General features: G+C 36.1%; 1 protein-coding gene across 1 annotated transcript in view; it reads right to left on the bottom strand.

The window, feature by feature from the left end:
• Window positions 1-4,397: 4,397 nt before the first annotated feature.
• The window catches only part of PLEKHH2 (pleckstrin homology, MyTH4 and FERM domain containing H2), a 53,370-nt gene continuing 31,573 nt past the window's right edge, over window positions 4,398-26,194 (bottom strand). Inside the window, exons 14-29 of the mRNA XM_027641700.1 lie at window positions 25,571-25,729; window positions 24,887-24,967; window positions 22,225-22,404; window positions 21,311-21,419; window positions 21,095-21,207; window positions 18,753-18,932; window positions 16,689-16,786; window positions 16,044-16,221; window positions 13,956-14,111; window positions 12,447-12,544; window positions 11,924-12,065; window positions 11,059-11,204; window positions 9,592-9,721; window positions 8,607-8,693; window positions 6,764-6,901; window positions 4,398-5,504 (exon numbers count right to left, since the gene is read on the bottom strand). Coding sequence (XP_027497501.1) covers window positions 5,322-5,504; window positions 6,764-6,901; window positions 8,607-8,693; window positions 9,592-9,721; window positions 11,059-11,204; window positions 11,924-12,065; window positions 12,447-12,544; window positions 13,956-14,111; window positions 16,044-16,221; window positions 16,689-16,786; window positions 18,753-18,932; window positions 21,095-21,207; window positions 21,311-21,419; window positions 22,225-22,404; window positions 24,887-24,967; window positions 25,571-25,729 — 2,178 coding nt within the window. The 3' untranslated portion in view covers window positions 4,398-5,321. The remainder of the gene's footprint in view (window positions 5,505-6,763; window positions 6,902-8,606; window positions 8,694-9,591; window positions 9,722-11,058; window positions 11,205-11,923; window positions 12,066-12,446; window positions 12,545-13,955; window positions 14,112-16,043; window positions 16,222-16,688; window positions 16,787-18,752; window positions 18,933-21,094; window positions 21,208-21,310; window positions 21,420-22,224; window positions 22,405-24,886; window positions 24,968-25,570; window positions 25,730-26,194) is intronic.

Genomic DNA, 26,194 nt, shown 5'->3' with positions numbered 1-26,194 from the left:
TAGCAGTGGAGGGAATGAAACGAGACCTGAGTAGTTCCCTTATACAGAACTGCTGTATAAAAAAGTGTATTTATGTTAGAATAATTATTGTGTAATTATTTTATTGTCCAGCGGAGGGCAGCGAGGGTAATTGGGAGGCTGGAGCAACTCACTTACGAGAAAAGGCAGAGAGAGCCGGGCCTGTTCAGCCTCCGGAAGAGACAATTAGGACGGGACCCCATCAATGTCTGTAAGTATATGAAGTGGAAGTGCCAAAGGATGGAACCAAGCCCTTCTCGGTGCTGCTGAACAGTAGGACACGAGGCAATGGGCAGAAACAGATGCATAGGAGTATAGGGAAGATCCACAGGAGTATGAGGAAGAACTTCTTTACTGTGCAGCTCACCGTGCATTGGAACAGATTGCCCACAGAGATTGTGGAGTCTCCCTCACTGGGGGTATTCAACAACTGTCTGGATGCAATCCTATGCCATATGCTCCAGGATGACCCTGCTTGAGCAGGAAGGTTGGACCAGATGACCCACTGTGGTCCCTTCCAACCCTAGCCATTCTGGGATTCTGTGATTTTGTAGTTACTGGGGCATACAAAGTAAGACGCTGTAACAAACAGGGGCTAGATTATTTCAAGCAAGATCTATCAAAATTCAAGTCCAAAAATCATGTTAGGCTTGAATCAGAAAGTAGCATTTAAAGGGTGCAGTAAAACAGCAGGATGACTCTGAATATGAAAGAGGTATAGGATGTCCTACAACAGGGAAGTGACCCCAAAATCCAGGACAACAATTACAGCTACCTTCTGTAGCTGAGTAGCTGCTTTGTGTCTTGAGAGAGAGGAGACAGAAAAACGTAAATGAAATAATTTGATCTGTTTGATCAATGCAAGGAAAGTGGACTCATTCATACTGATTAACACAGATTTAATTTTAACTGTTCCTTCTTCCCTACGCGAAGAAGGCTGATGTAGCCTTCTACTGACCTAAGTAATGCCCATTCTTTACATAAGATTTTTTTTTTTCTAAATTTAGCTTGCATAATCACTCAGTTTCAATTCCAGAAACATTCATATGGCTACTTTTGTCTGGTTTTATTTACTTCCAGGTTTTTACATGCGTCTTCTAAAGAATTTACTAACCTCCTACAGAAATCACGGTCTTGCTAATTAAAATCCAGAAACTTCATTGGTCAACGCTGTACAGTGCAGGTCATGCTGATGCCTTTCTAAGTGCATTTCTTTCATCAATTTCAGTTCGACAGAACACTTCTGGTATCTTGGTGTATATATGAAGCCAATGCTGATCTATAATCAGCGGCTAGATGTAGTAAAAACCCTGGACAAAGCTGGTCTTTCTCTGCCAAAGATAGCAAAACTATGGTAGGAATCACTCCTGGCACTATAACCTAGGCAGGTATTACTGCAATAGCAAGTGTATAAGATTAAAAAGCAAAGTATTTTTGCAGTGATTTACTCACTGATAGAGATGGCAAATCTGGAAGATGCTGCAGAACAGATTTGAGCTGGGAAGCACAGTGCAAGGGTGTACAATTATTAAGTGTACTGAAGCCCAAATTAAATTAGAAACTGTGAAAAACCCCGAACAAAACTCAAAAAACTTCTTCCTAATTCATTATTACTGAGTTACTAATCACCTTAGTTAAAGTTAACTCAAACTAATGGATTGCACTACATTGTATGGACTATTAAAGCTCTACCTAAAGCTTTAAGGGCTGAATTCCTTTATGCAAGAATGACTTCTTTCCTTCAGGAAAAATTAAAACCTATAAAAACCTGTAGTAGTCTGACAAGGGAATCCAACAGCCACACCAGCCTTCTGTTATAGGGAAATATAGGCTTCTATTTGAAAAAACCCCTTAAATCCAAAATAACAAAGAACAATAATGTTGTGGATTGTATTAAAAACCTCAAAGTTTTATCATTTGCCTGCTGTACTACAGGCATTAAGTGGGTCTTGCTTGTTTTAGAAATGAGCAGTTCTCTCAACTGCTGCTCAAAATTGAGAAGGCAAAATGAAGTTCAAGTAATATATTAATTTACATTGAATTCTAAATATTACCTTCTGACTGCTAGTTCGAAGGAAGCACAAAAGGTGTTCTTAAATTCATGACAGAAGGTGAAGTCTCCTTGCATGTGGTAACATATTAATCTCACCATGACAATACTTTTAAAACCTAGGTTCTGCAAGCCTTGAGAATGGGAAGTTCTTCAGCATCAGTCCCAGAAGTCCCTGCTCATTTGGCAGCTCCCATAGTATCATCACGCTGAAGATTAGGAGGAGATGAGAAAGGTCTAGTTCCTACCTGGGCTTTAGTCATGGGTTAGGTAGCACAGTATGAATTGTTCTGGTAGATGACTCAAGGTTAAGACTGAGATGTGGATTAGTCATAAGGCTTAGGCTGGATGAGGAAGGCAGATTATCTGCCTGGGCTCTGAAATTTTCAATTTAGCTGTCTGGTGTTGTGTGGTAGCTCTGTAGCTCGATTAATATGGAGCAAGTTCTTGAGATATGCATAGCTGTGTTTGGAAATGTACCTGTGTGTGTAAGAGACTCCACTTGCTGATTCTGTGAAGGGAAGTGTCTGCTTGAGGTTACTATCACTACAGAAACCTCACTCTTGCTAATCAAAATCCTGGAAGAAGCTCCATTTTTTAAGGTAGTGTTGTGACAGTAACTGTGATTCTGAGTGCATTTATTTCATAAAAATTAACACAGCATTTCTGCTAATGTGGCTGTATGGGATTAATGGTGACCTAAAATGAGCAGTTAGTAGTAGTCAGCCTGGAAAATGCTGCCATAAAAAGGGAAACTAATGCATGAATTCTTTCTGTAGCAGCAAAACCTGAACACTAAAAAGCAAAGCACTGTCTAGAGTTACCTATCCCGAGGGAGGCAGGAAGGTCATACTCTGCTTCATAGACTGTATGCTGCTTTATAAAACAACTGTTTGTAAGGCTGTGATAATGAAAGCTGTTTAAAAAAATCCATTCTGCAGATCAGCTGTTTGTATTGTATATCATATTGTCTCCAAGTTTAACAAAGATTTTAAAAACTACATGACAAACTCACTGCCAAAATGCTCCACTTTTTTTGCCTTCTAATAACAGAACCTGATCGGCCACAATCATTTGAAACTGGACAATTAGGAAAGAATTACTAGTTGGAGTGTTCTCAGTTATCATAATTTCATGACGACATGAAGGCTTTTGTGTTTGTAAACTGAAGTTTCTAGTCATCATATTTGAGAAACTTTAGACAATGACCTAAGTGGTGCAGTAGCATCTGTTCGAATTTGTAAACAGCCTGCCAACCTCAAATCTGGAATGTAACTATTCTGCTGATTGCAAAGGGGTGTTAATTCCTAAATGAATTTCACCATGCTATCTGTATCACTTCACATAGGGTGCAACACAAAAAGATGATGCCGTTGGTGCCAAGGTCTCCTGTAGCTCCCAATATGCTTCCCTTGAGGATGGCAGGAGACTGGCTGCCTATGAGGAGGTAAACCTCCTGCTGCTGGCCCTTCCTCATTCAAAGAGAAGGGTCTAGTGCCACAACTACCACCAAGGGGTGGAAGTTACCAGGAAGTTCTTTCCACCTTGCAAATGTGAAGGCATCTAGATAAGTATGTGTGTTATTTTGTTGTAATTTTCAAGACAAAGTGTTGGCCCACGGTACCATCCATGGAGTGGTGTCTGAGCCCTGTGGACTGAAGTAGCTGTGGCAAGAACTTCAAAAGCTTTCTGAAGAAATGTATTTGTCAAGTCAGCTTGCCTGTTTGCCTTTCCACTTAAGACCATGTTCTCTTCATGGCCTGTATCTCCCTTCCAGTCTATTTTAATTCTTTGGGAGGATACTCCCTACCTTTCACTGGAAATTCCTTTTCTCTCACTATGAGTATGTATATATCTGAAATGTTTAAATATCATAAACCAGAGATTTTCAATTGTGAAATTACTCCAGTTTTAAGTAATAATAATGAAAAAAAACCAAACAAAAAATGAGGGCTGGCAATAAGGGATTAATGATCCATGATTATTAGCATGAACAGAAGTGGAAACTGTAAAATCTATATAAATCAGTGATTTATGTTGAATACCTTCTTCTTTATGGCTGAACCTAAATTATCTGTTGGATTATGCTGCTGATCCATTTCAGAGCCTGTAGAAGTAGTTTATTTGTATGGAAATGAAAATGAGAAGACAGGAAGAAAAAAAACCTGGGTGTAATTTCTATACATTTGACCCTATGTAGCACTGAGTCTTGCAGCTGAAAAAGGCAACTGGAAGGTGCTCCCAGGTCCAGTAATGCAGATGCAGCATTATGTCTTCAGTGTGCAAGAACATTATATTTGTATTATAATATGAAATGTATAAATACAAATTAAAACCAAAAACCATGACTTTTACAAAATAATATTATGACTCAATGTATATACATTAAACATATTATACATGGATTTTGTATGTCTCCAAGTTTACTCACAACAGTTCGAGCAATGGTTTTCTGTGTTATTCTTGTGTTTTGAATTGTGAGTCATTCTTGCCATCTGCATTATATTATTATTCTGGATTAAAGAAATTAGGTACAGGATCTTGTTTAACAAAACTATACTAAAACCCAGTGCCCTTACAATTTAGATTTTTTCAAAAGGCTGGAGCAGAGAGGGTTTATTTAGAAATTGACCAGACCAAGGCTGAAGATTTGCCAAGTAAAACAGCTGTGTAACAAAGCCTAGAGTGTATCATGAGAATACTCTTTTTTGTAATAGTTACACGATGTGCTTATGCTTGGGGTTTTTTTAGAGGAGAAACAATTACACACAATTCGTTCTTTTTAGTCCCACGGTGCTTGTATTGCAGATAAAAATAGTTCTGGAAGTGGAAATTGTTTTGTATTTGACTGTTCTTTTAAACAAAATTCCTTTTCAAAATGAAGGTTATACAACTGGTATAATTTTGAAAAATAGAGATGAACAGGTGAAGAGAGTTGAAGAGAGTTTGGTCCCTGAGTATATATCTGGAAAAATCTATTAAAATCTAGACAATTGTTCCCAATGCCAGGGAACAATTGTGGGCACAAGTGACCACCGGTAAAGCATAATCCCTAAAGTGGCTCATCATCATTCCAGTTCAGGCCAGGGCTTTAATTAAAGGGCTACTCCTGTTACATGCCTCTGAAATGAATATAAACCTGTCCACCTTTCTTTTGTTTATGGACCTGCTTATGCTCTATGTCTTGTACATCAGAAGGTTTTCTATCAGTGTAGAAACCCTCTAATGAAGATTATCATGATACATAATTCTTTCATAACAAAGTGGGACATTTAGTTGGTCTGTTGATTGCAAGAAGTGGCTGACTCCCCATTTCCTTGAGTTTCTGTCCACTTTGAGGTGCCAGTAACGCTGGAGCAGAGAGGTGATGAGCAGCTCCTTTCAGCTGATGAAAGTTGTTAATGTAGCTGGCAATCAGTAGAGTGATCTCAAGAATCTATAACAGGAACATACAAAACTCTTTGAAAAATAGTGATGTGTTTTGACTGCAGAAAAAATAGCTGACTTTTTAGCAAGTGACAATCACCATCAACTGGAAAAGTACTTTACAAATTAATGATGGGGAGAGAGGAGATACCTAATAAAGCTTTTTTCTATTGCTCCTTGCAATTAATGTAATGTTATTCCCATCAGTACATATCAAAGATACTTTGTCTCCCACAGTCTTAAATGATTCAGAGAGATGGCTTCTTTCACTTTGAGAGAGATTTTGAAGTCCAAAAGATGACACTCTGAGAAAAAGCTTTCACAGTGTGGTCCCTCAGTTTTGCCAGAAAGTCTCCAGTGCTCAGAGAAGTCAAGATGCAGGGTAGATAAAGGGAATAAAGACTTTCCAGAGCTTTTTATCCTATTTTCTCTTTGTGATCCCTACAAACCTTGATGAGACACTGAGCAGGTTGCCCAGAGAAGCTGTGGATCCCCCACCCCTGGAACTGTTCAAGGCCAACTTGGATGGGGCTTTGAGCAACCTGGGCTATTGGATGGTGTCCCTGTCCATGGTAGGAAAGGGCAGAAGTAGGTGATCTGTAAGGTTCCTTCCAACCCAAACCATTCTGTGATTCTGTAACAGCACAATCTGAGGGAAACTTGAACAGATGTATTTTACTACGCTTATTTATGAAGAGCTGTGTTTTGACCCCAATTTATATGTGGAATCTTGTATTCTGTTTTCACAAATTATTCTGACTAAGAGCAAAATCTTTTTTTTTTAAAGAAATGTAGTCAATCTTACCAAGGAAGGAGAGACTCTAGATTTAAAAAGCATGAAAATTTCTTTTTAACAAAGGTAAAAATATCCTAGGATTTTTCACAAGACTGATCTTTCAGATGGTGTGTTCTACAATTTCACTGCAGAACACAAACATACTTTTTAAAAAATTATCTCTGGTGCTGATCAAGCAAACAGACTAGGTTTTAGGTACTGCATATAATTTCTGTCCTTAATATCCTTCTTTGTCCTTCTATGAAAAATCTGCAATTTTACAGAAATGGACATGAAAAGAAACACATCAGTATTGCCACAGTTAGCTCTTACATTACTAATTGTTTTGCACTTTAAAGTCATCTAACAAAAGTCAATAATCTGACAATGCTAGGATTAAAGAAGGTGTTTTATCTTTCACATCTGTTAAGGATTACCCACTAGAGATAGCACAAAAGCAGATGGTGGGAAACTGTTTCAGGTAACATACCAACCTTTGGTTTTGTCATGGCAAAAAGGTGTTTTTCAGTTGTTCTGTCCTTTGTCAGAGCATTGTTAACAACCAACATAAAATCATCTTGATAGCCTCCGAAAGTCATCAGGCTCTTATATGAATATGTAACCGTTAATCGCTTAAAAAAGAAAATCCCCAAAACAAAACACAAAGTTATTAAGCAGGACAGTGCAAGAAAAACAGATTATGACAAATTCTTCTTTTAAAAAATATAATTACACATATATTTTTCAATGGCGTTAGCCTCTTATGAGTCTTGAAATTAACTGCATTTTGGGATAGCTTCATTCAGACCTTCATGATGAGAAATTTTCATTGCAGATGATAACTCTTGTAAGTTTGAGCTCTGTTTCTATTCCAAATTAATCAGATCAAAGATACAAGCAGGTTTGAACTCAGCTCTGTAATTCCATTTAAATGAGTCTTGACTGATTTTGAGAGAAGTTAATTTTAGCAATTCCATTTGAAATTGAAGCAGTGTCTAAATAAATGGCAGAGTATGAGACATCTAAAAGAATTTAACTCCAGGACTTCTTTTTGTGCAGCAATATGTAGTTTGCATACACACAAATTAAATTCTGTTCTCTTTTTTCAACATCTCTGATGAAAATTAAATGCTCTTCAAGGCTCCTCAGTTTTCCATGTCTTGGTTGTTACTGTTCAATGTTTAAAACCACACTAGTGGCCTTCAAGTTAAGATTAACATTTAATTTATCATTACAACTCATATTTATTTGCTGTAGATGTTCACATTTAAAATTCATTGTCAGACAGTATTTTTACAATAACTGACAATGTCCTTTGGTTAATAAACCCCCTTTTGCCCTAATTTTGAAATAGTATTTTCTCTACCCCTTGCAACATCATTTCTGATAGCCCTGATCCTTCCTACAGAAAATCAGAATAACCCCTGGAAACTGAGGGTTTCTTGAACTACAAGTAAGACCTGCTGATACTTTAAACTGGCAGCGCTCTACAGAAATGCCACAGCTCTAGGAGAAGATAGTATTTTTAGGGCTTTCTGCAGTCTAATGCAAACTCATTTTGCTTATTCCCTATAGAGAGCTACTGTTTGCTCTCCTCATATTCTTCATTTTATTATTTATTTAACTGCAAAGAAATGTAATGAAAAGGCCTCTATCAGTACAATTATGAAGCTGAGATTTTAATTTTCTGATATTCAGTATTAGCACTTGCTAATAGCACCATGCCATTCTGTTTCTTTCCAGGATATAAATGAAAGCAGGGATCTTCTCAGGCACTGCTTTTTTTCACTGATTACTGTGAGTTTTTTGCAAAAACTTGTATTGCAAATCAAAGAAAAATCAGAAAAATCAGAGCCAAAAATGACATAATTAAATAACACTGGGTTTTATTACCTACTATTAAACAAAAATAATACAATGAAAATAACAATCTTTTAAAGTAACTGCTCTTTGCAGAGTCTATGTATTATGAATAATATTGGAAAATTAAGTCTCCAGGAAAAGAAAATTAATGTTATTGTAAGAACTGTAACTATGGATCTCCTGACATCTGAATGATTAAAACATTAACATTTCATTAAATGATATAAAAACTGTATCTGATAAACAACAATAAATTCTGTGCAAGTAATTCATTACTTATTTCTATTGTTAGTGCTGTTATAATGATGATAACATTACAGCATTTTGAAAGGAAGGAATTTTTGCTTTAAGAGAAAGACTAGATAACTTAGCATGGAAGGCTAATGCCATCTTTTATGTAGTATGCTGGTGAATCTCCCCATATACTCTACTAAAATCTACTTTGACCAAAATTAAAACAGAAATTTCACTTACCATAGAACTGTAATCCAGGATGCTTATGCCATCCTCATGTACAGCAAACCATATGAAGGACTTGTCATCTGAGGATATTGACAGAGGCTACAAAGGGAAATGTTCTTTAACATTTTGAAATTACCTATTTCAAAATGAACCAATGTGTGTATAATTATTAACTCTCATCTATTATAGACCTCTCTCCATCCACAGATCTTACATCAGTTCCCTCTCAGTGTAAATTTCAGAAAAGAAATTGAAACAGCTGCCCAAAGCCATGTAGGCAGCCAGTGGCAGAATTATGAACTGAACCTAATACTCTTGAAGCCTCCCCTGGTGCTCAGACCAAAAAAATGGTCTTTTTGTTAAAGTAAAAGGCAGGTGTTAACGTTTTTTCATTAGCTCATATGTGTACATAAACAGAGAACAGAGTGCTGATAAGCAATTTTATATACATATACATATATATAATAGATACAATGGGATTACCTAATAAAGCATAAGGCATGAGGTGACAGTTCTGTTTAACACAGATGTCATTTGAATCAAGAGAATTAAGATACTCTTAAGGTTTAAGAAAAATTGAGAGAGGCCAGGACAGAAGGGAGTGCTCTAAATTCCCCTTAACAACAACTCAGTGCTTCTGCAAGGTTCAGCTTTTGTAGCCAGTTAATGATATCTTTTCAATGTTCTACCAGTTATGAGGTAAAAAAGTCTAACAATAAAAAGCTATCTCAAGCTAAGATATAAGGAGATTGAATGATACTACCTAGATTAATAATGTCAAACAAGCAATAAGTGTATTGGAAAGTTACTATTATGGTATACTTGGTACTACAGCTATTATATTTCACCAGTATATGACTTAAACAAATTCATAATTTCACAAGAGATCCAATCACCTCATATACAACACAATTGTTTTCAACAAAAAGTTGTTACTGTTTGCAAATTATATTTATATTTAAAAACCCCACCACTCGAACTCAGTAAAGTTTCTTACTTTTGCTGCAAACAGTTTGGCACCAAAGAAAGACCATTTCCTGGCTACGGTGAGATAAATGCGCACACAGTCTGCAGCACTGTGCCCCCGGAGAGCCATCCATCTTGTAGACAATCGCTGACAAAGCTGTCTGTTCAAATGAAGTATGTAATTTAGTTATTGAAAGGAATTTAAATGCTTCCCCATAGCGAGTTTAATGAGCAAAAAAATAATGCATTTGTTAAAATGATAATTTAAGTTAATACAACAACTATCACTTATACAGTATTAAATAAATCCAAAGTGTCATTTAATATTTTAATGCACATGAACGTTATGAAGTATCTTCTAATTTCTGTAACGTTATGATTAAATATTGATGTAGCAGTTGCAGCATAAAGGGAAAAAGTCTGGGACAGCTTTTAATGTGTCTCTACAGAGAATCAATCTACCTTTATCAGTACTGAACAGCTATGTCAGTTGTCATTCCAAAAATCCATCCAGCTTAGCATGTATCTACCTAGTAGCAGATGTGGAAGATATCTTTGGGTTTGTTTTTTTTTGGTTTTTTTCAGTGCACTGCTACCAAAAAGGCTGCTTCTGATCAGCATTGCACCCTTGGCAAAAGAATACAAGCAACAGGGCAGGTATAGAGTGATTCTTTCCCTGCCACAGACTTCCAGCTCTGCCAACTGGTAGTTTAGGGACTGCTTGAACAGTTCAACAGATATCTGACTTATCCTCAATGAGTTAGTCTAATCCAGGACCTCTTACAATTTGTTCTTTGAAATGAATTGCATAAATTTCTCTTTGTTATGCATATACATTTGAATGCCCACGTTGTCTTCTGAGAATGTAATAATGTTACTATGTGCATATGATAATAGCTTTCAGTTTTCTCAGCTCTGTACTGAAGAATGAGGAAAACATTTCTGTGATGTTTGCTGGACTTCAAAAGTGCTGTATCACTGACTTTGGATAATTTATGACACTGTTTCGCTCGTTTTCATGTTAGAAGGCACTGATTCAAATGACTTGAAGGTTATTCATTGTAAATTAAGTGATACCTTACTAGCAAGTCCACTAAGTTAACATATTGCCAATCTGACTGGCTGCCAGAGATTGCACATTAGAATAGCAAACAGGTCAGATCCTCATGTCCTTTACTTTCAGTAACTCTTTAGTCTGTGCACAGACTTAATTTAGATTTGCTGAAAAAAAAAATAAGAATTTCAAAATCACTGGGTTTTGTAATGCTGTGTAGTAACTGGTACAGCTTTTGCTGGAATGTGTGCTTAATGATGGTCCTTTTTTTTTAGATTAGAAACATGCAGAGGAAACGGGTTCTTCAGTTTAGCAAGAAAATGAGTTTCAAACACAGGTTTAGGCAAATATAGCACAAGAGTAAATTGTACCCAATGACAATTTAAAACTTCCTTGTTTCACTCCTAGATTTTTAGAGAATATGAATCACAAAATACATCTCACCTTAGTTGTTCCTCTGAACAACCTTGCCTGTATCTCTTAGGGTAGAATCTCTCCAAAACTTGTTTTAATGTTTGGTTGGACTTGGACTGGGAAGTAACTTGCCCTGCTGGAGTTGAGAAAGGCCGTTCAAAATCTCCAATCTCTACCTAATGGGATGTCCATAAGAAAATTTTTTGTTACTCCAGAGTAATTTTCTAGCCGGATATTATGAACTGTCTTTCAATCTGTATTACCAAGTATAAGATGAAAACCAGTTTGTCAATTAATTTTTCACCAGTATAAAAGTTATGCAAGTAATCTTCTTATTTTCTATTTCCCATGGAAAAAAGTTAAACATCAAATATAAATTATACAAATATAATACTAGTTCTGCTCTGAGATTGCTAGGTCTCCAGCTAACACAAATCAGTTTACATTTATTGAATAACAACATCAAGTAACTTTCTTAATAACCTTCCTTTGAACTTTTAATTTTTTAAATATAACACAGATCTTATCAAGACCATGTCTAGTAAAGGAGTCTTAGACTTTCATTAACAGCTGTTACTTTGGAGTATTAACTTGCAGAAACCATTTAAGGAATAGTGAATGAATAAATGGTACATGATTACATGATATTTAATCCAAGAAGGCCTGACTGTGTAAGAGGTAAAGCACGTTTTATCCATAGTGATGGCCCAGCAGCCTATGCTATAAAGCATTTCCACTTGAAATCCAGATTTGCCTTACACAAAGATTCCAGCCCAGTCTGTTTCCTGCACTATCATATATAAAAGGTGGAGGTCAAGCAATCCTAGACCAGTTTGCTTATTAAAGTATTTAACCTGTAAAACTGCTGTGTGAGTCACTCGTGCATAAAGATTACCTGGGCTAAAAGAGCTGTTAATTCCATCGCTAATTCTTTGTTTACTGGGAAAAGTCCATTGACTATTTGATCATTTGTCTGATATACTAACAGCAGCTTCTCTCTCTCTGTCTCCCCATGAACTTGAACTGAAAAATAAAGCCTATAGAAAAGACAGAAAGTTATTAAATAAAGAAGACAGGAAAATGCATTAGCCCTGAGGATTAGCAGTATCTGCTCTGAATGTGACATGTTTATGTCAGCGTCAAAACACATTAGCAGAACAACACTTGCACTTCAAGTACTCGACAAGTATTTAATTTCAGTCCTCTGATTTCAGTTATGGCTTTTTTTTTTTCTCAGTTCTGCTCATCTCTTAAGGACTAGAAAAAATGAACTATGTTAAAAAAAATTCTCCAGTTACACCCATTTACTATTTTTGTTGCAAGCTTTGAGTCAGCCAATATTTTTCAGATGAAGAAATTGCAGAAACTAAAAAACAAATCTGGGGACAAGGCAGAGATATTATACTTGCTAAACAAACCTATTTTTGTAAGTAAGGCGTACAGTCCTTGTGCCTTCACATTTCCCAGGGTGTTGTTCTTTGGAGGCTTGCTCCCATTTTGAAATAATGTCACAGATCTAGAAGGAAAGCAATACAAAATGGACTTTGCCATGTCTTCCTATTTGAAAACACCTTTGAATAGAAATTGTCAACTTATTTTAATATCCTCTACCTATTACATATCAGAAACATACATAGCTTGAATTTTTAAGCTTACTGAAGTTAACTTCACTTGCATTTCTTAGTTGGAGCATTTAATAATTAACATTTTTGTTGTTTGCTTATCCTGCAACACTCATACTACATTGGAAGCGAGCCCTAACATGCTTATTTGGAAAGGTCAGGTACTTGATTTAGCAGAAGCCAGTGAATGTGTAATTATATACACAGTGAGTTGTTATATAATTAATCAAATGCCTTTGATCTCTGCCTTCTCTTTCTGCTGCATGCCTGAATTTTTCAGGTCCTTTCCAGTAACTACCATAAAGCTGGTATGAAGTTTGTTATAAAACACAACAAAAGTGGTTCACAACGAGCAGTGCAGGAGGGTAGGTGGGCACATGGGGAGGACATGAAACAAAGGTTATAGGAGCCCTGCTGGACCTCATGTCACTGTTCCTTCATAAAAGAGCCTTCATGGAAGCAGTAATGTGAGTAGCTTCTAAAGTTTCAGTTACCTAGAAAATAAGTACATCTTTTAGGAATTTTGCTTTCCAGATGGTAATTTTTCTGGTACAAGAAGAAGGCTGATTGTGATGACAAACTGTTTGTTTGTCACTAAGGCCAGGTTATATCACACCTTGTAACTCAAAAGTGCAGCTGTGAACGCTGGCCAAAGGGTGCAAAAGACTACTTTGGTAGAAGTACAAAATATTCATTATTCATTAGTTGCTAAAAGGCTTGAAAAAATATACCTTATTAAAGCACAGATTATATTGCATTTTTTCACTCTTTACTGCAAAGAATTTAATTCTAGCAATAGAGGAAACTAAAATTTAGAACAATGACAAGCCTTTCATTGGAAATTTCTTAAACTGAATCCTAAAATTATTCTGTATTTAGATAAAGAGCCCTTTCTTCTTTTCCTTCCCCAGGATCTCCATTCCAGTATCAATGTCTTCTTGGACCTCACATGGTCATCTTCTGGAGCTAAATCAGAAATGTTAACTGAAATCTCTAAATCCATGTTAGACTCCAATTGCTTTTTAGTTTTAAAGATCTGTGATTAGTAACAGCTTACTTTTTTTTAACTCACCTCTTACTTCTCTGAATAATATCAATGTCCTATTAGCTTTTAAGTATAGTTAACTGAATGAATTTAAGCAATTAAAAAAGTGATTTAAAAAAAATCTTTCACATTAAGAGAAAAAAGCTAAAGACAGTTTTCAGCTTGAAAAATATTTTCTTTTACATTTCCTGAGGAGAGCTTTGTCAAATGAAGATACTTCGATTTTTTACACGCAGAGCTCATTAAAGGCTTTTGTTTACCTTGATGTTTCCTTGAAGACAGTGCTCTATATCCTTGCCAGAGGGATCATCAGAAAACAGTGCAAATCCTGACTGAGCTGGTTTCCTCATCCCTGTATCTTGGTTCAGAGTGTTCAGAAATTCCTCCACTGTGGTAGAGGCATCAAACCCAACAACCTAAAAAAGTAGCCAAAAAGGATTTTGCTATCAAGCTCATATACCTCCCTTTCCATAAACTGAAAATTTTGAAAAATAATACCTCTACAATAACATTGGGATTGTAGGACCCATTCTATCCTCTGTGAATAACTTACTGAAACTCATTGAAAATTAAAAATTTCCAGAAAGGATCTGGAAAAGATTTCCACATGGCAAATCAATTTAGTGGAATTTTACTCTACCTAAAAATTATTAACTTCTCAGCAGATTGTACCTTATCTTACTTTGTTTACCAGATCAAATTCACTACCAAAATGCTTCCAAAAGTAATATTTTTGGGTTTATTTTCTTTGTTTATAGTGGTTTCTTTGCACTTGTACACTTGAATTTCTGTTACAAAATGTATGTAACAGGTATCAGTCTAGTATCTGCGCTTTTTGTGACAAATACCACTTGAAAAATTAAGAAGACTATGATTTTTTCCACTTTTCAATACAGTGATGAAACAAATGAGATCAGTTAATAATTTTTCATCATGTGCAACTTCAGAGGGATATTAGATGGCAGATCTATTCTGGCAAATTCAAAATATTTTACAAATGTTGCTTTGTCAGCAATACATAGGTCAGTAATATACAGAGCCTTCTAAGTTTTACTTCCCCCAATATGAATTTTTGTCCGTTGTTACTAGTATTGAAGCATTAGAGCAAGAGATTGCAAATGGCTTTTATATAAATACCAGTTGCTGATGTTCACTTAAATCTGTATTGAGGGTGTTTTCCTGTATTTGACTTGGTGAAAAAATTTTACTCTTGATAAAAAATGTCTTGAAAATCGATCTTGGACTTCTGTTTTGTACTTCTCAGTGGCTGGCATTAAAATAAAAATCTGCTGCAGAGATGAATACAGGAGTTTTCAATACATCTATAATTGCTTAGTTGCCAATTCCATTAAAGTAATTTAGTTACGATTAGTTACAATTTTAGTTAAATTAATTACAATTTTTACAAAATTAGTAATTTCTAGACATTAGTAATTTAATTACAATTTTTACAAATGTGGTTACAATTTTTACAATTAGTTACAATTTAGTTACAATTTTCTTAGCCCTTGGAACTATACAATTTTGACCAGTAAATAACTAATGAGCAATTACTCCTTTTCTTCTCCAAACTTCAATTTTGAAACCTTTTAGGTTGATTTAAACACATGTTGGGTTTTTTCTGTTTTACTGGGCAAGCAGGAAGCAGTAAGCAATTAAGAAACTTAGTGGTGAAAAAAAGCAGAGTTCTTCTGTGACCTGAAATGAAAAGTTCATTTGATATAGCCTTGATTTCATATAAAAACTTGCTTTCTGTCTAAGAATACTACGAATTGTTAAAAAAATTTTTTCAGCCATCTCTCACAGTTGGAAACACAAACCAGGATGTGAAGCAGCATGCATGGAAGCCTGTGAAAAGTTTCCTACAGGCTTTGACTAATGAAGTCCCACAAGAGTTAAGAACGAAGCTATGTTTGTTCTGTAACAAATATGGTTATCCTTCATGACTGATAATGGGAGTTACAGCTGTGCTTCCAGGCCTTCACTGATTTAACTTCCAAGATGTCTGATGAAAGGAAGTGGAATTTAATACCTTTCCCTTTCCTTCAGTCTAATTCATTCAGCTGGTGGTCAGGTTAAATAAGAAACAGAACTTTGGTATTTTTCATTCTTAAGAGGTTTTTCCTTTTTTTATTTTCTCTTAAAGATTTTCCCCCAAACCTTTACTCTTCGTTGGTCAAATCAGATCACAAGTACCTTGTGCCTGCCATTGCTAGCACTGGCACAAGATGAAACTTGAACCAGGTTTACCTTAACATTTACAATTCTCTTCCTGATATAATACTTCACGTATATGCTAACAGCCAGAGGTTGGGAGAGCTCAGGTTTTGTGGTCTACATGACTTTACCTGATATATGCCATTCATGAAATGAACTGGAATACTAAAGGGCAGTGAATGGTGGTAGGGATTTCTAAGAAGAGTGGAAAGGATTTCCATCCTGGAAGGTCTTGCTTCTCGGTCTCCGTTCTGCTGGGTACGTTCTACACATCGCTGACAATAGATTGCATATTTCCCAAACTCAGTCCTGTGACAAAAAAAGAAGTAAGGCAATTCTTGGGGACTGATTGAAAGGATAGTAAACTGTGAGTAAATCTCTCTGGGGATGCCAGATGGGAGGAGCACTCAGATTTCACGCTGTGAGATTTCCAACACATTTTTTGCATGTGGAATTAGAAAGAGAATTAGTCTACCAAGGCCAGCAGAACTGTGCCAAAGATGAACATGGCTCAGGGTGTGTTGTGTAATAACTATCATATTTTGGTTTTCATGGTTTTGCAGCATACAGTCAAGAGTTCCACTGCAGAGTATTTTTTGAAAAAAAAGGGGTAACTTTCCCAAGTGATGCATATAATTAACACGTACTATATTTTAGTAGCAATTCTACTCAAATTAATTTTAAAATGTATGTCAAAAATCTGATACAGGAAAGACTGAAAATAAGGTACTTCAGAAGGACTAGTTGACAAGCTGGGTAATAATATTTAGGCACACCTGGAATCTGCATTCTTCTTTAAATGAAGTTTAAGAAGCCAAAGGAATGGGTGCTGGGGCAGAAAGAGTCCAACGCAGAGAGCCAAGAGCTGCAATCCCTGAACAAAAGGAATACATTCACTGTTTTAAACATCTTACAATGTAAAACTTCCTGCTGTGGCTGCTGGCCAGCAGTGCGGCTTACTGTGCCAAGTCGAGACTGCTGAAATAGGAATGAAAAAAACAAAACACAGAGAAAAAGCTGACTAAATAAGCATGTCACCTCATTGAAAGGCCAAGGCTCTCTTTCTATTTACTTGTGTATAGCAAGTTTCTTTTGGGGCTGGAAATGGGAAAGCAGCTCAGTTTGTATAAAAAACTTAATACACAGGAAAAAATACTAAGGCTGCAAGGCCAAGCACTATGAAATGAGAAGCCTGTGAAATTTGAATTCAGCTCTCCTGTTACATATATGACGAAGCAACACATAAGACATTTTCCTCCTACCAAGTAGACAGTAACTATTGAAAAAAACAATTATTCAATAATTTGGTATATTGTTGTTGCTCAATATGTATCCACAGGCTTCACTTAATACAGATTGCTCTCATGTACCCTGGATATACACTTACTAATATTGCAACTACTTTTCTCACAATCAATGCTTCATATTGAAATTTAAAAAATGGTGTTTCTCCATCTTGATTTATCTGACTTGCCTGGTATTAAATAGAAATTTGACAGCACAGGCACAGATATTCCCTATCATCAAATATCTGTACTTTGATGGAGGATAGTTCCATTGAAGGTATACACCACAGCACAAGTAAGGGTAGAAAACTACAGAATGAATTTAGGACTTAAAAAAGCTTAGTGTAAGGCTGAAAACATTTTACTGAATGTGTTAGCTCTTAAAAATCATTCCAGTGTGTTATGATAGCAACAATATAGTTATCAGCATCAGAGGGAAGGCCTTGCCAGTGGTAAGAAGAGTACCAAAGAAGGATTATAATAAGTTTAAATTCCATACATAACTTCAGTGTGTTAATTGACATGAATGTGCTATGTCTGCTATAAAAACTTTGTGAATGTTTTGTGATTGAATAACAGAATGGCTTGGGTTGGAAGGGATCTTAAAAATAATATTGTTCCAAAACCCCTGCCATAGGCAGGGACACCTTCCCCTAGACCAGGCTGCTCCAAGCTCAATTCAACCTGGCCTTGAACACTTCCAGAAATGGGACATCCACAGCTTCTCTGGGCAACCTGTTCCAGTGTCTCACCACATATTGGATTACAGGCTGTTTCTAGATACTAGGTATGTCTGTTGGTCACGTTCTACTTTCTGTGGCAAGAGAAAAACATGACTATTACAGAAGCCTTAATATGGTAACATTTTCTGATCCATCTCCTAGTTCCGTAGATATTGCTCCACCATAAGCACAATTGTTCTAGTTCTGTTAATTTTATGCAAACTCTTTAATATTGGCTTTCCTTTCAATTTCAGTTCATTTCATTGTTACATATCTGGATATCAGTGAACAGCCAGCAGTGGACAAAGTAAAGAATTTTAAGTATGCATTTATAACCTAGCATGCAGGGTGCATGCAGCATGGCATACAAGAGGTGATATCTATCAGAAGCCCTGAGCATATCTGAAATTCCACAACATGGCACTGCAGCTTCTCTTCACACTCATGCTGTTAAGCTATGTGATTTAGCCCACCAAGCTTCCTGATGCAGCACCTCTTAGGAAAGAAGTGGTAAAAGACAATTAAGGAAAAGGTTTCATACATGATGTCTTACTTAACACTTAACTTGAAGACAGCCCATTTTATGTCCAGTCTTTAAAAACAGCACAGGCAGAGATATACTCTACCACTAGATACAGGTAATTTGTTGGAGGATAGCATCAGCTTTGTTTCAGGAAGACACAGCAGTAATTAAGATATTAGCTCAGCTTTTTATCCAAGTTTAAGTAAACAAATACTACAGAAGAGCATAGCCTCTTTACCATTCTAAGAAGTCTGTGTAGTTCCTTTATTGCTGCTGAAATCGATACCATTAAAATAAATCCTGGGTTACCTGTATTGGTCCTGTCTGGTTTTGTGGATGTCGACGTCTAGTCTGTTTAATAAGCTGGCAACAGATCTCATTTTGAAGTTCAGGATGTGTGAGGCAGATCTGCAAAGCACTTTGGGCCAAAGATACATGGTAATCAATGGCAGGAGAGTCAACTGCAGCATTTATAAACAACTGGCAGGTCTAGATATAAAATAATAAGCAAGTGAGTTTACATACAAAAAGCTCCAACAAATCTTTAAGATGTTCTGTATAACAAAAGTGTGCTTTAATTGAAGTCACAGTAAGTCTACCAGTAGACTAAAGAAACCCCACTGGTTCTGCAAAAAAGGGGTAAAAAGCTATGTAGTGAGACTTAAGACGAAAACACCTCCTAGAACCCATGCTTTTCACTCTGCATCTAATGGAGTGAACTATTAACAGGAGTTGCAACAGATGTAGTGGTATGCAAGTTTAAGGACATGCTGGACAAAGCTGACCCTTTAAAGGACTTGGAAATGCAAAGTCTACAGCTCTCAATGGCAGATAATGTAAAATGCTTGTGCGAGTAGCACAACACTGCAGAATATACACAGATAAGAAAAGCATAACTCAGAGTCATTGATTTACATCTTGGCTTTCCCTGGTATTTTTACTGTGGGTAAGTATGACCTTTCCTATCCCCTGTACCGTCTCAGGAAAGCCATGTGTTAAGCATTTATTGTGGTGTATTAGAAGAAAGTATATGCAGCACTCATTGCATTTACTCTGTATAATAGCTGATGGAATTTTCAAGGGATATAAGGAAAATTACAAGAAATGGATGGAAGCCTGATCTATTTCCAGTCTATGTGAAAATATGTGGATTTTGACACAGACTAATTTTTATCAGCAATTGAATAACCAAAACGTGACTTGATTTGTTTCTAAATAAATTCCCTTTCTGACTTTTAAACTGATTTATATGAAGTTTCAGTAAACCTCATACAAGTAATCTCTTATTTATTTATTTTAGGTAAGTGTCTGTGATTTGAACTAGGTCTGAAAGTGATTTACAAATAAATGTACATTTGTTTTCATCAAATAGGTACATTTCCTTTTAAACTTTCATGCTGCAGGATTGCAGAAAGTAAGATGGAGGTACTTCTTTAAAGTGTTTCAAACATTTCAGAGAAACCATCTGGAAGTTTGCCTACAAGTGGCCATGACTAAACATACAATGCTTGTCTTGAATTCCTTTCTAGATCTGAACCATTACATTAGAATTCCCCAGATATTTGATGTTTCAGGGAATTTGGTCTTTAGACTTGTTCAAGTTTTGTGGAGAAAATTCATTTATCCAAGCTCCATGCCTTCCAACTTGTAACTTCTTTCACGACATACAGAAAAAGGAACAGCAAAATTTTATTTTGTCTCTGAAATAGACTTTATAGCCTGAAAGAAGGTTAAAGGCATTGCAGCATAATACTCTCACCTTCCTGGCCTTTAACTGGGAAAGATGTAAGGTCTTAGCGGCAGACAAAATTTTTCAAGAAACTAGCTATGGTTCAGCAGTTATGATCTGTTATGTGTCTCCTAGTCAAAAGGCCTTTTCACTACTCCTGGGAGATATACATATGTATATTTTTAAAGGTGTATAAAAATCTTTAAAAGTGGATTCAAAAAAATGTTGTGAAACACTTTTAATAATTTTGCTCTGGAATATTTTCTCCATTTGTATTACTGAATATCTGATCCATCTTTTAAGAATAGCTACTTCATAGGAAAATATTTTCTTTTTATTAAAAAGAGCAGTACAATGTCTGTTTTCTATCTCAATTTGAAGTACTCTATAACATGCTTAAACTTAAATTTTGCTTTTTCTTCTGGTTATTAAAATGTCTCCCAGATGATTTACATGTATCTATGACAAAACTTTCGCCTAGTATTTTTTTCCTCCAGAATTTAATTAAAGCAACAGTATTTCAGCTACAGTTTTCTGAATGAAGAGATCCGTCAATTCTCAAAGCTGGTACATTCTTTGGAGCTATGAACTTCAAGACAAAATTTTATCATTCATGATGGCCATGGATTTTTCTAGTAACTTGCAATTTATCAATAACTTACCAAATAAGTAGGAAATCCAGAAGTTGAAGCCTAAACTGCTCCTCACAACCAAAAGTGATCTCTTTACATTGGAAGTGATAGTCTTTGTCGCGATAATATGAGGCCATTCTGCTGCTGTCCATTAGTTACCTCCACTAAAGATAAAAGTAAACTTCTCTTTGCTTTTTTCTTATCTGTTGAACATTCCTAGTAAGCCAGCTTATAGCCATTCTTTAGCTAAAATAGTCAGTTAATAAAAAAGGCATCTGCTATGGTTTTACCTTGAATAATTTAATTGCTTCGGTTTGCAAGGCTTCTGATGGCAATGTTGTAAGAGGGGAAGTAATTCCTTCTTTACTATGGCAAAGGGTAGGATGTCTCCAAATCTGAGAAGCTAAAAGGATAAAATATATAGGTTGGGCAATTAGTTCAAGACATAAGTACATTCAATAAAAAAGCACTGGAAGATTAGGATGTTGAAATGAAAACAAACTTACTGGCATCTCCTTCCACATTTAATAATTTGCAAAGAAGTTGTTCAAACTCAGATCCAACATTTACACTGGTACTTCCAGCTGCAACTGTCAGATGATAAAGCCATGTGTCCTAAAGCAGAAAAACACAGCAGTTCCCTCATTCCATGTTGGAAGGAGCTGCTTTGTCAGGATTTTGCTCTCAAGTTCAAACACTATCATGTGCTCCTTTTGAAGCCCAAAGGAGTTTGCCTTTGGTTGAATACATATGTATTCATGGTCTCTATGTTACAAACATTAAGCAAGGAAGATTGGACAGGGCACTCTTCATAAGTTTTTACCCTCAGAAATCATATCTAATTATCAGAGCATTCTTCCTTTCCTCTTCCAAAATCTTACATAAGTGTCTTTTTATCACTGCCAGATCCCGCTAACCTGGGGATAAGGTCAGAAAGCAAAACAAGGTCTACAAGATTACTTGAGAACAACGAAGCAATGATAATAAAAATGGTTTTAACCACACCCCTCATTGCTCCTTCACTGAAGTAGGGCAGTCTTTGCTACTGTTAATCTTTTCAGTGACAATGGATACAAGCACCCTAAAAACTCTCAGGAAGGTCAGCTACAGGTCTATCTACAAGTTGGTGTATGTGAGCAAAATTCTCCAGTTACAGCATATATGATATTCAGCACCATCTACTTATATAGGCAAGCCTGCTTATTTTTGTCTATTTTAACAAGGTTTACCCACAACAGCACTGATTTGCAGACAATTTCTGATCAATGTTAAAAAAGCAGAACCTTCTCCTTGCTTGTTATATCAAACTACAAGCCAGATGACTTGTAGGTCCCCTTCTTCCTCCTCAAGAAATATTCATATCACAGCACCATACCCATAAATGTGTGACTGAAACTCAATACAAATGTCCATTTACTACCTTCTCATGTTTGGATCCAATAAGAAGATAGGTGGGTCCTTGGTCTTTGGGGTGGATAACAACAGTGTAATGGGTTGATAATAAACTGCGACCACTAGCTTCATAATCTTCATCAGAATCACAGGATCTATCAACTTCTTCAACCTTTGCCTCAAAAAGCTTGATTTGGCCAAGAGGAAACTAAAAGTAAATATCACAAGTGGTGAGAGAGGTAATACTCACTTCAGTGCACCCTGATTTTATATTATATGTTATTGTATTTATTATTATACACAATTTTTTCTTATTCTGCAAAAAAACCGAAAAACATGAACTACCATCAATACTTATTTGTATTTGTTCATTTTCAGTCTTGCCAAGGAATGTCATATATGCCATCTATTGCAGAAAGCAAAAGGAGAATGACATGTGCCAAAATCTGAAGGTGAGATTTTCAAAAATTCTTTTTCTGCCTCTGTACATAAGTAATGCAATAAATGTCTGTTAGGGTGAGAGAAGTCATTCTTCAGAGTTTGCAGATCTGGTTCCAAGCAAAAATTCCCTGCATCAAGCCTAGAACTTCAATTATGATCTTGTTATTTCAGAGTGCAGTAATTAATGTATTATTGATGTATCTGTTTTGTTCGTGCTACAAATTCAGAAGGTAAATTTTTTGTGTGGTAGACCTTCAGTTGGTTTAATTCTCCAGTCTGATAGATCACAGTACTTCCATGTTAAGTTGTTTATGTAGTTTGCATCATTTATCAGGAAATGTTTTACATAAAAAAGTCATTCAAGTGGAAATTCTCACAGAAGTAATTATTTCATAGCCATTAACAACAGGAAGCCACTACGAACATAAATACAGCATGAAATCTTCACAACTGGGTAACAGTACTGACAGAGGCTGACAGTCTTCCTGGCTACTTTATGCAAAGCTCCCTCCTTTCTCACAGCCCCACTGTTCTTTCTCTAGCCATTCAGACATGAGGATGTTCAAAAGAATGTTATTTAATGGTGGAGTGAAGCAGCTTTGGTTACTGAAGTAAGTTGTCTTGAAATCACAGCGCCAGTGAAAAGTAGATGAGGCTTCCCAAAAATATTCTTTAAAAATTGAAAATACCATACTGGAGAGTAGCTGGTAAGTTTTACTCAATCTGGGGTGGGATTCTTGGATAGTGATTTAATACAACGAGCTGTTAATAATACTGTCATTTGAAGAAAACATCACATAGTGGTGGCCCTTTGCTCCAGTGCCTTCACTAGTGAGGATTAAAGACACATGTGGTGATTTGTATTTTCTGTAGTGCTTCTGAAGCATTCAACTTTTTGAACAAGATAAGATTCTGAGAAGCAAAAGATGTCATTTCACATGTAAGTAGTCAAGATTGATTTCTTCACCAAGTATAACTAAAACATGGCTCATTTTTTAATTTGAATTCCATTTTGAAAGGAAGCCTTTTAAATGGACTCCATTACTCTATTAACCACTGCAGATTGCGTAATTTATTTCTGCACAGACACATTCAGCTACAGAAAGTATGTTCTTAATTAGCAAATTGTTGAACATTAGAAATGAACTAGATTTGGAAATTCTTCATACATATTCTGCTTACAAAAGCTAAATCCTTATTTTATTACAAGTTAGCAAATTAGTTTCAATTTTACTTTAAAAGGGCAGCAAAACTTCCACCAAATGTGAGGGAAATTCACAAGAATCCAGCAAAATTCTTAAATGCTTCTAAAGAGCATGCTATAATTCCAAAATCTTCAATGGTAAAAATGTGTAAATTCAGAGATTTATCCATAGGAAAAATTGCAAGTTAATTTTAATGTCTCTTTAGGATGAGCTAGAGATTGATACTCTAGTCAGGTGATTCCTGAATTCTGTATTACATTGTTTTAATGTAAATAAAATGTTTTAATAGATGGTTACTGCTATCTTTTTCATGTAGTTCTTGAAATAAGGTTTAGTTGAATGTTTAAAAATGGCTAGAAATGGAAAAGATGAAAAAGGGAATAACTAGCTCTACATAAAAATTATTAATTACTGGCTCCATTGTTATAATTTGCTTAGGACAGAAGTAAAAAAAATGAAATTTTCTGGGTATTTTTTTAACTGTTAGTTATAATGGCTCAGTGGACTGTTCCAAAATCTTGTTTCTCATCCACCTCCATTAAAAAGATGTTTCTTGACAAAATACAATGCCTTGGGAGCAAAGGGACAGGTGAAAATTATGGCTAGCCAGTGTCCTAGCTCTTGCAGCACTATGGAGGTACAGTGACATACCAAAGAGCAGGATTTGGAAGTCAACTGAGGGATAAAAAGAAGATTTAAATTCTTCAAACCTGCAGTCACTGCCCCCTGCAAACATATATTAGAAAGGACCTCCTTCCAGAAGTACATGGCAGCTAGGACTTTTCTAATGAGTCTCATGCCTGTCAGAAAGGGACACCTGAACTGTCAGCAAATCAGTGTCCCCCTTCAGCTGAGATGAGATGCAGAACATGTATCATGTCCTGTAGAAGGAGACTGAAGGGTGTGCCCTGGATTAGTAGCAATTAGATATGAACCTTCCAAGCTGACAATCTGTGCACAATGCCTAGGGCAATTGTACCTTAAAAAAGCTGTAAGTTACTGTTTAAAGTCTACATTCATTGAAGAAACAAGTAAGGGACCTACCTTGTCTTCTTGATTACGGAAATAATACAGAATTTTTCCAACTAGGGTACACCAAACTCTTTTGGAATATCCATGTTTCACCTGTAATTACAGAACATTAGGAACAAGCACGGCCAGAGAAATACAGACTAGTTTTCACCATCTCTGAACTTTGGCAATACTGGGAATAAACGCCTTGGTTCAAATTCTTTTCCCAATTGCTAGACAAAAAATTAAAACTTCATAACTCCATTAAGGGCATAAAAATCTCCTAAGGCCAGTGTTTTTCATGTGACTTTGAATCAGGCCTAAATTAATGGAAGCTAAGGAAATAATCTGTCACAGTGAGTAAACACAGAAAAAGAGAGCACTCCACTGAAATCAGATTGGTAAATTAGCTACTGAAACATACGCTGAACTAGGACACCACTGAAGTGCAAATGGAGAGCTCAACACAGGAACTAATGACTTAAAAAGACAAAGACAAAACCAAAAACCAAATCAAATCAAGTAACTAGAAAAAAACAAATTGCCCCAAGTAGGTGAGTTGGTAGTCCTTCTGGATTGTTCACATTGTAAAGTACTGAGGAAGCTAACACATGTCTGTTTTACTTGTATTTGTTTTATTGTAGGGCCATTCTTATCTGGCTATTGTTATTAAGAAATATGGAATAAAGCAGGTTGGGGGAAGAAGAATTTTTCTACCTTTGTAAGTAATCCTTTCATGGTTGGCTTGATTTCAGACTTTATGAAGAGTGGGCTGGCAGCCTGTATTTTAAGAACATTCTGTAGTACTTTGATCCATTCTTCTAAGATGTTGGGAGAATCGGCAGTCAGGTAGTATGTTCGTTTTTCTGTGGTCAGCTATGTAGTAACAGAAGAGTCTTGAGCTTCAAGAACCTTATACATTTGACCCCACAGTGATGGGGTTGTAACATATACTACCCAATGTAGTTTCACAGCTTTGGGGGGTTTATTTTCCCCAAAGTACTTTTCATTAATGAAACATTCCATAGCCAGGCAGAGCAGACAGACCCTTTCTAAGTCTTTATCTGAAAAATTCCAGGACACCAAGTTGAGAAAACTCAGTTTATCTCCTTTCAGATAAGTGACTTCTCTCAACCTCAATGGCTGGCCCCAAGACTACTCTCTTTATTTCTATCTTATATGTGATGACTGACCTTTGTAGCAATACAAACAAGACTCCACGTAGGCCTTTTTATATATTCTGTAACTGATGATTCTTTGGTTTCAAATGAAGGGTACTTATTATTTAATTCCAAGTCCACACTTGGACTTCCAGTGCAACAGGGACTGGAACAACGAGTT

The sequence above is a fragment of the Corapipo altera genome, unplaced genomic scaffold, assembly GCF_003945725.1.
Source record: "Corapipo altera isolate COAL_440 unplaced genomic scaffold, ASM394572v1 48b, whole genome shotgun sequence".
NCBI classification, from domain to species: domain Eukaryota; kingdom Metazoa; phylum Chordata; class Aves; order Passeriformes; family Pipridae; genus Corapipo; species Corapipo altera.
The sequence above is the reverse complement of the archived record's forward strand: the minus strand, read 5'-3'. Positions and strand labels throughout refer to the sequence as shown.